We start from the raw sequence: 17,455 nt of genomic DNA, 5'->3' as shown, positions 1-17,455 counted from the left end.
AAAATTATGAGACTGAATCAAAGCAAGAATTAACTATTCACTGTCTCTAAGAAACATCATTTAAAAATAAACACACAGACTAAACTGAAAAATAAAAAAAGGTACACTATGCGAACACTAATCTTAAAAAAGTTGGGGTGACTTTTCCATATTAACAAAGAAGAAAATACATTTGAAGATAAGGTATATTTAAAGAGAAACATTTTATACTCCTAAAAAGGTCAAACATCAGGAAGACATAAATGTGTATGCATTTAGTCATTAGGTTTTAAAATACATGGAACAAAATCTGACATCATCAAAGAGAAAAACAGATAATTTGACAATCATAGTTGGAAAACTTAAACACTCCACTCTTCTGGGTATTTAATGCCAAAAACAAAAAAATCACGAAGAATATAAAATCTAAACTTTATCAACTACCTTGACTTGACATTTCTAAAATATTACGCCCCTCTACCACAGAATATACTTTCTTCCAAGTATACATGGGGCATTCATTCACCAAGATGTATCACAATGCTAAACCATAAAAAAAATCCAAGTAGACAAAACAAACCAAAACAAACATCCTGAAATTTTAAAGAATATGGTTCTCTGAACAAAATGGAATTAGATTAGACAGCAATAAAAATAAACATCTAGATAACTTCCAAATATTTGAAAATTACTTCTAAATAACCCAAGGATCAAAGGAAAATCACAACAGAATTAGAACTATTTCAATCCAGGGGCACCTGGCTGGCTCACTCAGTGAGTGGAGCATGCAAATCCTGATATTGGGGTTCTAAATTCAAGCCCACACTGGGTGTAGAGATTACCTGAATGATACCAGCAGAATTTGTAGAATGTAGCTCAAGAAGCAGTTAGAAAAAAATACATACCTTTAATTGTTTAAGAATTAGAAAGGAAGAAAGTGAGCATTACAATAAAAGAGAAATCCATGAAATAAGGCAACAAACAACAGAGAAAAAACAGTTCTTTGATAAACTGGTAAATCCCTAATTAGATGACTTGAGGGGAAAAGGAAAGAAAACAGAAATTACCAAAATCAGGACTGAAAGAGGGGGATATTCACTGATGACCCCTATTTAGGTAGAAAATCCCAAGGAATCTACAAAAACTACTGTGACTAAGAAGTAAGTATGAGATACTACGGTTCACTGTTAAAAGATAATATTGTTAAGATGTTCTCTTCAAAAATCTCTATAGCTTCAACACAATCCCAATCAAAATTTGAGCAAGATTAAAAAAAAAATGAAATTGACAAACCGATTCTGAAATTTACAATGGAAATTAAAAAAACAAAAAACCCTAAAAAAACAAAATTCTCTTGGGAAAGGAAGAAGGAAGCTAGAGAACTTACAACACCTTACAACAGACTTGTATACATCTATACCAGGGGTTTTCAACAAAGGGCAATTATTAACCTCCAGTAGATAGCTGGCAATGTCTGGAAACATTCTGGGTTGACACTCCCAGGGAAAGAAGGAATGCTTCTAGCAAATAGTAGCTAAAGGCAAGATCCTACTAAATATCCTACAATACACAAAATACACAGGTAAGCTCCTCACAAGGAATTATCACCCCAAAAAGTCAACAGTGGCAAGGTTGTCTAATACACTACACTAATATAACAGTTTTGTACTGGTATAATAATACACAAAAACACCAATGAAACACAAGAGAGTGAAGAAATAAATCCACACTTTCAGTCTACTGATCTCTGGTATCAGTGCAATTCAATGGGAAAAGCAGTGCTTCAACAATGAGATGTCCCCATGAAAAAACTGAACTCAATTCCTATTTCACAAAAATTAATTCAAGACAGATCACAAGACTAAAAGTAAAAGCTGAAACTGTACGGCTTTTAGAAAAAAAAAAAAAAGGGAGGAAATTGTTCCAATGTAAGATAAACAAAGGCTTCTTAGGACATGAAAGCAATTACCATAAAAGAAAAGCTGAAATTAATTTATAAGATAATCAAATGAAACTAAATTTAAAACTAAATTTAAAAACTTAAGCTCATCAAATTGGGAGAAAATATTTATAAAATGTATGTATCAAAGAGCCTATCTGGACTGTATGAAGAACTCCTACAATTTGATAATAAGAAAACCACCTCTGGGGCGCCTGGTGGCTCAATGGGTTAAAGTCTCTGCCTTCAACTTGGATCATGATCCCGGGGTCCAACTTTCTATCACATACTTTCTATTTTACTCCACTTGTCCATTAATGCCTCACTACTGCACTGCTTTGATTAGAGAAACATAAGAGCCTATTTTCATACCTAGTAGGGCTAAGCAACAACTCCTAATTCCGCAACTGTTACACTTCTTCAATTTTCTTGACTATCTTGAGCAAACAAACACCTGCCCTTCTCCCTCCCACCAAAATGTACCTTAAAATCAACTTGTCTAGCTTGTGAAATAATTTTTTACAATTAAGTTAGCATTGAATTTGCTTGAAGAGAATCAATAACTTTGTTGATTTATCCAATCTAAGGACATGGAATGTATTTCCATTTGTTCCAAGTACATTTTTTTAGGGGTCAAGAATATTTTAAAGTTCTTCTTAAGTTTTGAAAAAGATAAAATTGTAACCTTACCTACACTATTCAATACCCTCACTCAAGGTCACCATTGTAACATTTCTTGTTACATTTAATTCCTAGGCATTGCTGTAACAGATGGACACTTGATTCCATGAGATCTTCCAATTGGTTATTGTTTATATGAGAACTACACGTTTTTCTTCATTACCTTCCCTGACTTCCCATTACTTCACTGACTTCTTACTGTCCACATGAAATTTTTTTCTTGACTTACTTTCATGTACCTTTTCCAATTCTTATGCATATCATTTTATTCTCCCTTGTCCTATAATGGCTAAGACCTTCAAAAAGAATGTAGTGGAGGGGCGCCTGGGTGGTTCCATCATTAAGCATCTGCCTTCAGCTCAGGCCATGGTCCCAAGGATGGAGCCCAGCATTGTTCTCCCCTGCTCGGCAGGAACCCTGCTTCTCCCTCTCCCATTCCCCCTGTTTGTGTTCCCCCTCTCGCTGTCTCAGTCTCTCTCTCTAATAAATAAAAAAATAAAATCTTAAAAAAAAAAATAAAGAATGTAGTGGAGACAGAAAACCAACTTTGATTTGTTCCTGACATTAGTGTAAAGGTATCTGTTAATTAGTGTAAAGGTATCTGGCTTTTGGGTTAAGGTATGTGTATGTATGTGTGCGCCTGATGTTAAAAAAAATCTTTTCAACTCCGTTATTAAATGTTTCCCTAGAAACAGGTAGTGAATTCTCCCAAGTGAGATAAAGCATTCCGTTCCTGATAAAGTATTCCCTGATCCATTCTTCACTCCAGTGACATACTGAATATGATGATGGTCTTTGGAAGGTGTTTCACTCCTAATTACACTAAGTAGCCTAAGTAAGTGCTGTGTTTTGGTGTCTTTGTTTTAATCAAGCATCAATGTTGAATCTTAACAGTGCCTGGACAACTGTTTTTTCTTCCTCTTATCTACTAACATATTGAAATATATTAACAAAGCACATAATACTGAACCGCCCTCATTCCTGGAATTAATCTCACTTGGTCATGGTGTATCACACTTTCTGTATTGCTGGATTATATCTGAACATTTAAACGGTCTGTAGTTTTCTTTTTCAGTGTTATCCTCAGTCAGAATATGTTATCAGTTTAAATAAAAGTTTGGGAAGTTTTATGTACTGGAATAGTACTAGAACTCTCTGTACTGGAACTATCTGTTCTTTGAGGTTTCAAAGACGTGTGTTAAAGACGTCTGGGCCTGAGTTTCTTTTGGGTGATGAGTTCTTTGACAATTTTCCCTATTTCCTGATAAGGCTAGTTAGTAATTTTATCTATTGTGATTTTCCCTCCTCTAAAAATCAGTTCTTGGGTTTTTATCTCCTCCTATATTACTTCTGTTTTTTACCTTCATTCTTTTTTTTTTCTTGAATATATGCCATTTCTTCCCCCCAATCTGTTACGTTTTAAGAATAAAAGGTCTTCGAAAGACCCAAAAGCTCAGGTTCCTAATGAGAAGATTCCTATGTAAGCGAGTTAAGAGCTATGTATCTCTCAACTCTCAATTTCGGACAAAGACTACCTTATATCAACCACTTTTAAAAGCTGGTATATGTTCATCATATATTTTGAACAATATTTTATTTTATTAAGCACAGGCAACAAAATTTAAAAATGAAAAATAACTAAAGTAAAATTATATTCACTGCATTATTCTCCAACTTACCTTTTTAAGACTTATTTTAAACTTGCAAATGTCCCAAGTTAAAGAAAATTGTACTGCATGTCTAGAAACTCTATGCTGACCAATGATTTCTCACATTTTTATAGCAGGTATGTAAAACCTAAGCCTAAAACAAACTTAAAACCTTTGTAATAAAATGCAATGTTGGGTGTCTGGGTGGCTCAGTCAGTTGAGTATCTGCCTTCTGCTCAGGTCAGGATCCCAGAAAACTCTCTGCTCAGTGGGGAATCTGATTCTCCCTCTCCTTCCACCCTTCCCCACTCCTCCTGGTGTGTGTGCATGCACATGCGTGCTCTCTCTCTCATAAATAAAATCTTTAAAAAAAATTTTTTGTAAGTGCAATAAAGGAGTCATAATGAGGCAATGTTTTACTTAAATTGTTGCCTAATTTTACAGGACATACAAAATGATATAAAATTCCAGTGTGTGTTATATGAAACTAAAGGCTATACTTTCTAATAACTTACTATGTAAATTGTTAAGGTTTTCTAGTATTTGATACATATAAATGAAATAATCCATTAACATAATTTATTGAGAGCTCAAATTCTGTACCCTATTACTAAAAATAGTCTGTCAATACCATGTCTAATAATATGCTCCTACTGCACTGTACACAAAGACAACTGAATTCCCACCATTTTTAGGAAAAATTCTTTGTAACTGCTGTATCATCAGTCTGAATTTGTGCTAACTATGATCTTAAATGCTGCTGTTCTTTATAAATTCTTATTATTTCTTACTTCCCTTGATCACTGGTTCTTAAATTCTCATACAGAAATGGACAGAGGCAGGTAGGCCTTCTAAACTGGGCTAAAAAAAACCAGGTCAAACAAGTGAGATAATCACTCTGTCTGCAGTTTTCATTATGTATTTCGTATGAATCAAAACACCATAAAAGACTTGAAGAAATGTATGGGACATCTGGGTGGCTCAGATGGTGAAAGCATCTGCCTTTGGCTTAGGTCATGATCCCAGCATCCTGGGAAGTCTTGCATCAGGCTCCTTCCTCAGTGGGGAGCCTGCTTCTCCCTCTCCCTCTACTGTTCCCTTTCTCCCTCTACTATTTCACCTGCTGTGCTCTCTCGCTCCATCAGATAAATAAATAAAATCTTTAAAGAAAAAAAAAGAAACTTTAAGAAGTGCATCATATGTACCATATACAAACATTAAACATTCACCACTCATCCATAAATTGTAAAGAAAATTCTGGAAAGACATAGTACAAGACTAAAATAAGTTAGCAACTATTACATTGAGTCTTTTATGGTAGGGGTAGGAAGCAAGTAAAAAACACTTACCATTTGACAGCTAAATTCTGTACCTCTCCATTTTTATCTTCCAGTAACTTCAAAATCATTTTCACTACTTTCCTTTCACTGTCATCATCCAACTTGATGGAATCTTTCTGCAGTTCTGTCATCAAATCATTTGTAGCCATAAACCTATCAAAAAATTAAATTTGTTGATAATTTAAATTTTTTAAGCACAAAGATCATCTCTTTCAAATCTAATGCTATCATCCTTACCTAACTATCTTAAGTCCTAACAAACTCTTTTAAATAAGGTACCATCACTTTAAATTATCTTCCCCAGTTCAGTTCTATTTTAAGTTACTGATAGGATCTACCATGAGTGCTCTTTCATTTTCATAATTTTCATTTTCATAATTAATTGTATCACTGCTTTTAAGAGGAGAAAAACTCCTCTTTACCTTTTCCTTTGCATGTGATTTGAATTTTATCTAGGAAGTCTTTAACTACAAACATAATACCTTCCTATATAGTATTCTCTATTGGATTGAAGGGCGGGGATCACATATTAAAAAATTACTGGGAAATTTCCAAAATACAAATTCTCACTTCCACTCCAACTCCCATCACAAGGTTTATCAGGTCTATTTTCAAAATGGTGAGGAGGCAATTCTAGAATGTTGTTCCATCTGACATTCAGCCCCCTCCCCTTAAGAACTACTGCCAAAGACAAGTTTCATACTGAATAAATAGCCTAACAAAAAACCCCAGAGTGAACAACTGTCTAATCTCAGCTTTAAATGAAAGGGTTGAATAGGAAACAAAAATAAAGTAAGTAGACTCTCATTTTTTTCTCATAAACCTCACTAGCCGATTCATTGTTTTAAAAGTAATTTCTCAAGAGTAACAGATAATCACACTGAAATAAAGCCCCCCAATCTGTCTGAAGGCCGACTGAATTTTTCCCCTAATTCTGGCTCTTCTCTACCTATTGAAATAACCTAACTGCAGTAACAAATACTTAAATGCCTTTTTCATGTATCTGAACCAGATCAAGTTTGAGTAAAAGTATACTATTTATAATGTCAAAATCCATGTCTTCAATTAAATCAATCAATTAAAAATCACTAACTATTGGAACTGAAATGATAAACAGCTATGCAGATAGTCTGGCAATACAGGCAATAAACTATGTGGTAAGGATTGGCAAAACAATTTATTAACTTAGCAATTCACTATTTGTTATTTAAAGAGTTAGTATGTTCATTTAAGGTTAATTTAAAGAAGTTTTAAACTACAATGCAGGCACAATTCCTACCAAGTTTTGTGAAACAGCTTAAAAAGTCTGTGTTCAAATTGGGATTATACAAGGTAAAGTAAGCATGTACTTTTTTTAAAATGAACACAGTTGTAATTGATAGCCCCTCCCCATTTTATATGACAAATGAAATTAAAACCACACAATATTCTAGAAAAAACACAAAAAACTGAGTAATAGCATACTAATGCAGGAATTCTACATACAAAGCATTAAAAATAGCCATTTTACTTCCATAAAATCATGAAATAAAACCAGAGTAGTTAGGACCTCTAAACACCCCTGAAATGCTCATCATCTGGTTGAAGAGAACATGGCCATTAATTTAGGTAAAAAGGCAAAGAATCCCAATGCAAAAAGTTGTTTTAAGGTTCTGAAGGGAGTCTACTGGTAAACAGATTCTTTCCTTTATTTGCCACTTACTTATTCATTGCCTATTATGCTACAAAGGCTGGACTATGAGTGAGCAAAGGATAGATATAAAGTAAATAAACCGTGGCTGCTGACCTCAAAGAAGTCTACTGATTTTCAAAAATCTAGGATTAATACAAAACCACAGGATATCACCTCACACCAGTCAGATTGGCTAGTATCAAAAATACAAGAAATAACAAGCACTGGCAAGGATGCGGACAAAGGGGAAACCCTGTTCTCTGTGGGTAGGATGCAAAATGGTGCAGCCACTGTGGAAAATGGCATGGATGTTCCTCAAAAAATTAAAAATAGGAATACCATACGATGTAGTAATTCCACTGCTAAGTATCTACCAAAACCAAAACACTAATTTAAAAAGATACATGCACCCCTATGTTTACAACAGCCAACATATGGAAGCAACCCAAGTGTCCTCTAACAGATAAATGGATTAAAGAACAATGGAATATTTTATGAAATAGCCACCAAAACAAGATGAAATATTGCCACTCTCAATAACATGCATGTATGGGCCTAGAGGGTATTCAAGGGGATTAAGAGGCACAAACTTCCAGCTATAAAATAAATGGCAGGGATGAAAAGTAAAGCACAGGAATATAGCCACTAATACTGTAATAATTTTGTATGGGGACTATACTTAGCTTGGTGAGGACTGTGTAATGTAGAGAATTAGAACTGTCAAATTACTTTGTGGTACACCTGAAACTAATAGAACATTGTATATCAACTATACTTCCATGTTTTTAATTTAACAAATTGGATGACTAACAGTTAAACATTTTTGAAAGTTGAAATGAATCCCAGTAATGTCAGCAATAGGAAGTTATACTGAGTTAATTTTTAACGGTGACCCCCAACCAGAAAGTTCTAAGAATTTCTTCCTTCTTTAATTTGATATAAAAATTTGCATTATAAATCATCCTGTTAAGAAGTTGTTTAACCAGGGGCGCCTGGATGGCTCAGTGGGTTAAGCCGCTGCCTTCAGCTCAGGTCATGATCTCAAGAGTCCTGGGATCGAGTCCCGCATCGGGCTCTCTGCTCAGCAGAGAGCCTGCTTCCCTCTCTCTCTCTCTGCCTGCCTCTCCATCTACTTGTGATTTCTCTCTGTCAAATAAATAAATAAAATCTTAAAAAAAAAAAAAAAAAAAAAGAAGAAGTTGTTTAACCAGATAAAAAGCTGTTCATGGCAGAGTCAAAAGCCAATTTGTAAAATGTCTCTTAAGCATGTAATAATGGTCTAGGCATGGTGTAAGACCTAAGATGATAAGGCAGACGCAGCCCCTTCCTCCTCATCTTTTCTCTAGGCATGGTGTAAGACCTAAGATGATAAGGCAGACCCAGCCCCTTCCTCCTCATCTTTTCCCTTACTGTGGCAGACAGGCAGGTACATGGACAAATCTCAACCTTACAGATTTTTAAAAATACTCAAGGACATTTGACACTGATCACACCAAAGAACTGACAGTTAGTCTGGATTTCAAAAGATTAACAGGGGTGTGCCTGGGGAAAGCTGGTTTGGAATTTTAAATTTTTATTTTTGTCTGTGTTGGGGTGGGGGTGGTGGCAGCAGCAACAGTACTGAGGGACTAACACTTTCGAGTGAAAGGCTAAGAAGCAAGTGTGGCTGCGACAGAGGCAGGTACAAAGAAATCTAACAAGAAGATGGAAATGGAGGCTGACGTCAAGATAAGAAAGATCTGATATACTCACTGACTATGTAATGAGAACCTATTATCTATGTATCAGGTACTATGCTCAACCCTGTATGAACAAGAGATGGCAAAAGCAAACAGTTCCTATTGTCTTGGAGCTTACAATACAATCACAGAGACATACTGGTTTTAAAAACTACATATATGGGTTAATGATATATGTAATTATGAACAGAGACAAATGCTAGGAAGGGAAGGAAAGGAATAGGGCACAAAGAATACTCAAAGGTTTAATAAAGTAACCTGATGTAGGTTGCACTAAGTGTCGTGCATCAGGAAAGACTGAACTCTGAAGCATAGGCAGGAATTTGCGGGAAGGGGGGGGGACGACAGACATGTAAGCAGGGGCCAAGAGACTGAAGAGAGCTGGGGGTCTTATTAGGATTTGTTTTATTCTAAGAGCTATGGGAGGCTACTGAAAGGCATCTAGGTCAGAGATGGGCAGGATACTGAAATGATCAAATGTGTATTTCAGAAACATTACTCCAGCTACACGATCCTCAGAGTGTAGAAGGAACCAATCCTCATTTACTCAAAATGAATGGAGAAAGTTAAGAGAATTACTGTAGCAGTCTAAGTGAGAAATGATGGCAGCTACAATTAGGATTATGACAATCTATGGAGGGAGAAATATGGACATACAATCAATTCTTACATTACTAGCAGAGTAAATGCCTTCTTGTTTCAGCTCATATACCATAAAAAGTACCCTCTACCTAGTGCCACATCTTTCGCCTTTGTGCTTTTTTGTTGCTGGTTAATTTTGCTGTTTAAAATGAGCCCCAAGCATAGTGTAGTGCTGTCTAGTATTCCTAGGTACAAGAAAGCTGTGTCTTTCAGAAAAAAAAATACATGTATTAGATAAGCTTTTCTCAGGCATGAAGTGACAGCACTACTGGCTGTGAGCACAATGTGAATGAATCAACAACATATATTAAATAAGGTTGTCTTTAAACAGAAATAAACATAAAACAAGGTTATGAACTGATCAACTGTGACTAGAGGCTCACAGGAACCTACCACTATATTTCCCCTAGAAGTAATGGCTCAGTATCACTAATTCAATGTTCATGGTAACTTGATAGTACTATCTACAGACAATAATAAGAACCAACTATTTGAGTTTTAAAAGGTTAAAATAAGTCTTTGAAATGGATTAGATATGGGGATGGAATGGGATGAGCTAGAAAATGGACAAATAAGTAGGAGGAAAACCACGGGACTTGGGTGTTATAGTCAGGTATGTATATATCCCTTCCAGAGTCTTACTGTTACCGAGCTGCCATTGTCATATCAGATGGTTCAACCACTCACAAGAGAAAGGATTAATAAAGCTGGCTCAACTACAGACTACACGGAATGGCCATTCCTCTGATCCTATTCAACAAAGTCTCAGCAACAGTGAAGATGCAGACATCATAAATCAATCATGACCTGCAGCCTAACTCCATCGGCTGCTGGTCAAAAGGGACTAAGAAAAGGGAAAAAACAAAAACAAAAACAAAAGAAAGTAGCCCTACAGTCCAGGAACTGATATGAGGCTCATACCTATATCTGAATGTTATTCCAAACAGATCTGATGCTTACAAAGAAAGTGTATTGTTTTCCTAGACATCAACAACCTCACAGAACAGCCATTTCAGACAAGTTCACTTAACACAAAATACCAAACACATCTTCCTCTCTAACTCATTAAGTGACTGCTACTTCTTCACCAATTACAGCTTCTCCTCTGCTTTAGTCTTGCCCTCCTCATATTAAGATATCAAACGATGGAATTGTCCCAACATTCCAACAATCCAGTTTAGAACTCTACTTCCTTAGAACCTTCCCAAAATTACCCAAATGAATGGGGCCTTACACTCTTTAACTGAGACTGCCCATAGTGTGTGTTCTCTCTCCCTCTATGGTAATAAACCCGATCTGTGACAAGGATGCCTATTTTAGAGAATTTCAAGAAGGAAAGAGTGATAAACAATGCTTGTCTATCAAATAGGTACGCAAAGAAAATATCTATTAAATTATTTACACAGAGCTTGTTAGAAACTTGGGGAAGAGTAATTTCAATGATCTTAGTGGGCACCAGCTAAGAAGTTTAGAGTTTATCTCGTAGTCAACGGGAATTAGTGAGGAGGGCAATCATCAGCTGAGGTATTTAGAAAGAAAATTCTAACGGAAGAGTTACCAAAAGACTGGATTAGAAAGAAGCCTGAGACAGGAAGACTCATTTTGAGAAATACTCATCAGGAAATTAAATGAGAGAGAAAAAGGTAGAAAGGTGACATCGAGATTTTTCCAACTGGGACATCTGGTACCTGGTAATACAATGGGACAAAATAGGGGAAAAAAAAAAAAAAGGCTTAAGGTGGGAGAGCGGAAAGTTAAAATGCTAACTTTCAAGCTTCTAAGGCAGTCCCAGGTGGGCATAACCTATAGACAATGCCATCTCACGTATTCAATAAATAGTCCAGGAGTACCATCATAAGGAACTATGCTAGGCTCTGCACACACAGTTATGAACAAGATAGTCACAGGATAGAATCTATACACCTGGCTTATTCCACTGGACTGAAAGTTCCTTGAGGGGAGAACTTATTCATCTTTAGTAAATCCAATGCAGAGATGTGCAGAAACAATGGCAGAAATAGATACCTTGTATTGCACAATGAGCAGTCTCACAACCCTTCCCCTCATACATATACAAGAACAATTTCACCCGTTACTAACAGAAATCTATGTGATTAAGAGTCAACTGCACCATCCAGTGAGTTCATGATCTTTCAAGGAACTCATACACACACCACTACTATCTCATTTTTTCTAATTTATTCCCTTGGAGTATTAATTTAGGAGGGTCTTAATATTGTTCATGTAAGTAAAATTTTTAGTCCTCTTCCTTCCAGTTTCCTCAATGAAGTCTATTTTTCAGTGGTGAGCTTTCGTCATTGCTGATAATCCGTGTTAGCAGTACAGCTTTATCAAGAAAAATCACGTAAGTGAAATCCAGTAACTTACCGCCATCAACCTGCAAAGTACCTAAAGGGTGCCCAGAAATCACCTTCTTAAAAACTCTACAAATCAATTTCCTCTGATTAAAACTTACTTTTCTTCAAGCACAGGTAGTACAGAGAACTTCGCTAGTATTTATTGTTACATTATTATAAATACCCATACATTATTTTCAGCTATGTTATAGGATCCTGAAGTCCCTTCCAGCTCTGAAAGTGAGGTCCATATGAGGCCTGAGTTTTTTTTTATTAGCATTTACAGTTTCCAAGAAGAAAATACCTGCTAATATCCAGAAGACACACATACATAAATTTGGTAACATAAACCATTATCAAGCTAGGAAATTCTGCAATGTAGTAATTATTTTAAGATTGTATCAAATGATATTTTAAAAAATTGACTGACAGATTTTTACAATGGTTTCTGGAAGAAATGTCTCAAAATCGTTACATGTTTTTCTCTTTAACTCTGTAATTAAAATCCAACTAAAACTATCACCTGAGAACCCACAAATCCAAAACAGTGGAGACTCAGTTTGGTAAAACAAGTTCCCTACCCTTACAACCAGCTCCAGTCAAGATTATCTACTTGTATAGTGACCTTTCACACTTCACACTTGTGCTCATTTTCTCTACCTACAATTTCAAGACCTAACTCACATGATTCCACCAACAGGAATCTCCTTGCTATTATCTTCTCTACCACTTAAGGCTGAGAACTACATATTGCTCTGGGTTATCTTTTTGTAAAAGTGTCTTAAACCATTCAACAAGTATGTAAATATTACTGAGGGCAAGCACTAGATCTTAAAACATTTTGCAGTCCCTCTCAGGGAATTACTTAAAGTGTCTTCTAGCACAAAATACTCCATAAGCCTGAGAGGGAAATGAAATTTAAGTTTAGTCTTAATGTCCCCTAGTCAAAACCCTGGAGAAGTAACATAACATAGTAGCTAAGAGTTCAAGCTCTGGGGGCACCTATGTGGCTCAGTGGGTTAAGCCTTTGCCTTTGGCTCAGGTCATGATCTCAGGGCCCTGGGATCCAGCCCCACATATGGCTCCCTGATCAGTGAGGAGCCTGCTTCCCCCTTTTTCTCTCTGCCTGCCTCTGCCTACGATCTCTGTCAAATAAATAAATAAAATCTTAAAAAAAAAAAAGGAGTTCATGCTCTGGGAGTTGGGGTTGGAGTTGGGGGTGGTCTGGAAACCCCAGATCTAATGTCTAACTCACCCTGGACAAGTATTTAATGAACACCATCACACCTGAGTTTCCTGGACTGGAATAGAGATTGTTAGTATCCACTTTACTAGAGTTATAAGGATAAACAGGATCCAGTATATAAAGCTGACAGTAAGCATTAATGTTAACTACTATGTAGATAAAGATAGAACAGTGATAAATTTTCTTCAGCTCCTTAGTCCTTGGAATACTTAAATTCAATTGGTGGTGAAACATAGGAGTAAAACTTAAGTTATCGCAACCCAATTTTCAATATTAATATTCATAAACAGAGCATTCACATGGTTTATGCACATTTAAGTTTTCATTCTGGTATCTACAGAATGACCTACCTACTAGTAGTAAACCTTAAAATACTGCCTTCAAAGAGTACAGAATACTAAAACATGAAAGAAAAAGGACATCAGATGTCCCTCACCAATAAATTGAACCCATGATTTAAATCCTACAAAATGATTCTTTTAAAAATGCTAACATCTGAAAAATTTTTAGCCTGTACCCATTTCTTTACTTTCTTCATGTGAATGGACTATTTAGTTATTCAGACACCTAAAATTTCAGGTCTATAAGGGACCTTTTGTAATCACCCAAGAACAAGTTTCTCAAAGTAAAAATTTAGTCCCAGATTAAATAGTCTCCCCAAGATCTCATAGACAGTTCCCAAGAAAAAATCCTACTAGACTAGAGCATATGACTAGAGCCCATATTTTGTGACCGGTAGGTCATAGTCTCTTTGGAGTCTAGCATGAGGGGAGTAGTTTTTTTTTTCCTTTTAGATATATTACTGTTTTTGTCTCCCCTTAGCATAAGTAGAGTGGTTTGCACTAGATATCCTATAATATTAACTCTGTCCTCAAGATCTTTGTTACTAGCTATTTTAAAACACCTAGCAACTAACTGATATTTACACCAAAATAAACAAATTCCAAATGAGAAAGTAGAAGGGATAATTTTAAAATAGAACACATATATACAAATAAATGCCTATACTAAAATTATACAGAAAAATATTCAAAATACTTGATTTTAAATGCTCACTATTTTAGTTACTCTCTATCTGTAACTTAATATACAGAGTACTTTAGTTTGAAAGACTTGTCTGTAACTGGATGGCTTCAGGATATTTTACAAGTCTTTAAAACATAGTTAATAAACATACCTTAAAAATGCCAAATAGCTGGAAGTCACAGTTCATACAATTAACTTCTTTATCAACTATTAGAAATATATCAATATTACACTTTTATAACAACCTTCCCAGCAATGTTTTGATTTACTCTAGCTGAACTTGGTAAATAATTCTTATCAAGTTCAACACTGACTACAGCTTAACATAAAAGCATTATTTCTTTCATATAATTTATTTAAAAAAGAAAACAAAATCATATATAGATCATCTTTACAAGAAATTAAGTAGCTTGAGTCAAAAATCACATATGCAGTATAAACAGGGCTTAATTTGTTTATTCTAAGCATATTACCCATACACAAGTCTACCCAGTTGAACAAAATCATGCTATTACAGTATTACAGCAAAGTGGTATCTTTAGTATGAAATAGAATACAATCAGAACGATATTTAGTACTTTTACAGAATGAGCCAAATTGACAGAAATGGTGGGGGTGGGGGAGACGGGGAATCATACCACACATTCTACATAGCTGAAAATTCATATATATGTGTATATATATTCCACTCAAATGTGTATTTAAATTTCAGTGTCTTGCACTGGGAGCAAGCGAAGCTCCAAAATAAATGGCATTCTAATCCTTAAAAAACACACAAACAAAAATAAAAGCAAAACTTTTATTTCCTCCAATAAGCCATGATTTTGATCTACAGAAATCTAAAATACCAAAATAACCAAAGAGAGACATGTCTCTTCCAAAAAGTCACAACACTAAAATTTTTCATATTAGCAAATTGGATTTTAAAATTTTCAAATGCAATAATTAATAACCTCCTAGGTAGCAAAACTTTTTAAAAATCATTTCTGGCTTTGAAGTCACAGAACCAAAACTGTGTTTCACTGACCATGTGAATACACTGACACATCAATTTAGTTGGGAATATGATCATTACAGTTTTCACGCTTCTCCTTTCACAAATAGAAAATCCCTTCCTGGCAGATGTGGTCTGGGCATTTTCAGGTTTTCAGATATTAAAGGGTACTGTGCATATATACACAAATAAAACAAAATAGGCTTCAGCTTCAATTTTAATTGAAGACATCTGTTCTTTCCTTTAAAATGCTCACAAAATACAACCACCAAGCCTTAGAGAACAAAACGAATATCAAAGAAATAAAAAAGCTTTTTTAGACTGGGAGCTTATTTATTTTGTGATGGGACAGGAGGTTGGAAAGAAATGTAACCACCACTGTAGCACCAAAAAAAAAAAAGGGGGGGGGGAGAGGCCAAGATAATCCGTAAAAATATAACAATTGTTCAGTATACATATTACCAAGGTTTGGAACAGTCAGTACTCGTCTCCTAGAACAGAACTGCCATAATAAAGCCTCATATTCACACACACACACACACACACACACACACACAAACTTCCATCAGGAAGACCCATTTGCTTGCTTTACGTTTAAGGTCCAGGAATTCACCTTTCTGGCCGTAGTTTTGGATATAAGGAAATGAGAATGAAACCCCGAATTTCTGCTTAGTTTTCACCTGACAAGGAAAAATGACAAGAGATGCTGGCGGGAAAACCCTGCGAGTCAAGTTCCCTCATCCTGGCTCCCTCCCCACCCCACCCCCTTCTTCCCACCTTCACGAAAGGAATTGTCCAAAGAAAAAGTTTAGAACACAATCCGTGGACAGCTCAAATAAAGCAGATCATTCAAGCTGAATGCACCTAGGCCCACTCCCTCTGCGGGAAAAGAGGCGGTCGCTGGGGCCCGGAGAGGGCAGCAAGCCTCAGCCCTAGCCAGGAGGGCGGCCTAGCGCTCAAGGCGGGCTGGCCGGTAGGCCCGGGCCTCCCGGTCTCCGAGCCCAGAGCAACTCCCTTCCCCACAAGGGTGGGGGATTCTGCCCCTTCACACACCTGGGACGCGAAAACCACGTCTCGGGACTGGGGGTGGGGAGCAGGGAATGCAGTGGAGGCGTCTGGGGACGCAGAAGGCGCCTCGGACCCGCAGCGGGCAACGGCCTAGAGGAACGAATGGGGGGGAGGGGGTTGGAAGGTGGGAGAAAAAGGAACCTGCGGGATCAGGGAACGGGGGGGTGGGCCGGAGAGCTCGGGAAAGCGCACACACCGGCCAAGGCCAAAGGGGTGGGGCAAGGCCCGGGTGAGGGCCAGGGCCGCGGAGAGGGGACCCCAAGGTGGGTTTACGGTCGGATTTCGGCCTCACCTGAAGTCCTTGTCGCTGGATGTCATTTTTTCCAGCAAATTGGAAATGTGGTACGAGGCGCTCGCCATGTTGACGGCCTCGATCCCGCCCGCTGGCGTTGCTGGTGCTGCTGCCCGCTGCCGCCGCCGCTGTTGCTGGCGCTCCTCCTCTCGCTCGCGGCGGCTCCCGCTTCCAGGGTCGCAGCGCGACGCCGACGCTGACTAGGGAGGCGCCTGGACGGGCTGCCCCCTCCTCGGAGAGGCGTGGGCCTGTCCTGGAGGAAGCAGAGGCTACGCGGTCGGCCTAACGACGGCGCCGCTCGCCGGGAACCGAGCTCATGGGCAGCGAGGAGTACAGCAGGGCCTCTCCGGGGAGCCAGACACCTCCACTCGGGTCGGTCTCGCTGCCACTCTCACCGCACTCGCTCCCTCGGGCAAGAGGCCAAAACCCGCCTCCTTAGCTCCGGGGGCGGGGGCGACAAACGCGGGACGCCACGGAGAGCCGAGGTCAGGGTTCATGGAGGTCTCCCCACGCACGCGATTGAGACGCTAGTTAAAAGGTAATGCTGTTGGCTGAGGCCTCCGTCAGTCTTCGCGTGAACCGCCTTTCAGGAGGCATGACAACGACCAAAAGGATTTGTTCTCGCGAGACTTGAAAGCGACGGTTAAAGGACGGGGGGGGTGGGGGAAACAAGCGTGCTGTAATCTGAGAATAACTTGCTTTTTTTCCCGTATGACAGTCAAGGAAAGGTTTACGATTTTTAAGGGGTAGAGCGCCAGGAGTAATGCTAGTTAAGGGGTAGCGTGGGGACCAACATAAGAATTATCAAAAAGAGCTTTCATTCGAATCGGA

The 17,455-nt window shown here is 37.7% G+C and overlaps 1 protein-coding gene across 1 annotated transcript in view; it reads right to left on the bottom strand.

The window, feature by feature from the left end:
- The window catches only part of CAND1 (cullin associated and neddylation dissociated 1), a 41,455-nt gene extending 24,298 nt beyond the window's left edge, over positions 1 to 17,157 (bottom strand). The window contains exons 1-2 of the mRNA XM_004752470.3: positions 16,625 to 17,157; positions 5,598 to 5,741 (exon numbers count right to left, since the gene is read on the bottom strand). Coding sequence (XP_004752527.1) covers positions 5,598 to 5,741; positions 16,625 to 16,692 — 212 coding nt within the window. The 5' untranslated portion in view covers positions 16,693 to 17,157. The remainder of the gene's footprint in view (positions 1 to 5,597; positions 5,742 to 16,624) is intronic.
- Between the last annotated feature and the right edge of the window lie 298 nt (positions 17,158 to 17,455).

This window comes from Mustela putorius, unplaced genomic scaffold (genome assembly GCF_011764305.1).
Source record: "Mustela putorius furo isolate JIRA1106 unplaced genomic scaffold, ASM1176430v1.1 tig00537227_pilon_pilon_pilon, whole genome shotgun sequence".
Classification (NCBI taxonomy): Eukaryota; Metazoa; Chordata; class Mammalia; order Carnivora; family Mustelidae; genus Mustela; species Mustela putorius.
This window is presented reverse-complemented; position numbering and strand designations above follow the sequence as displayed.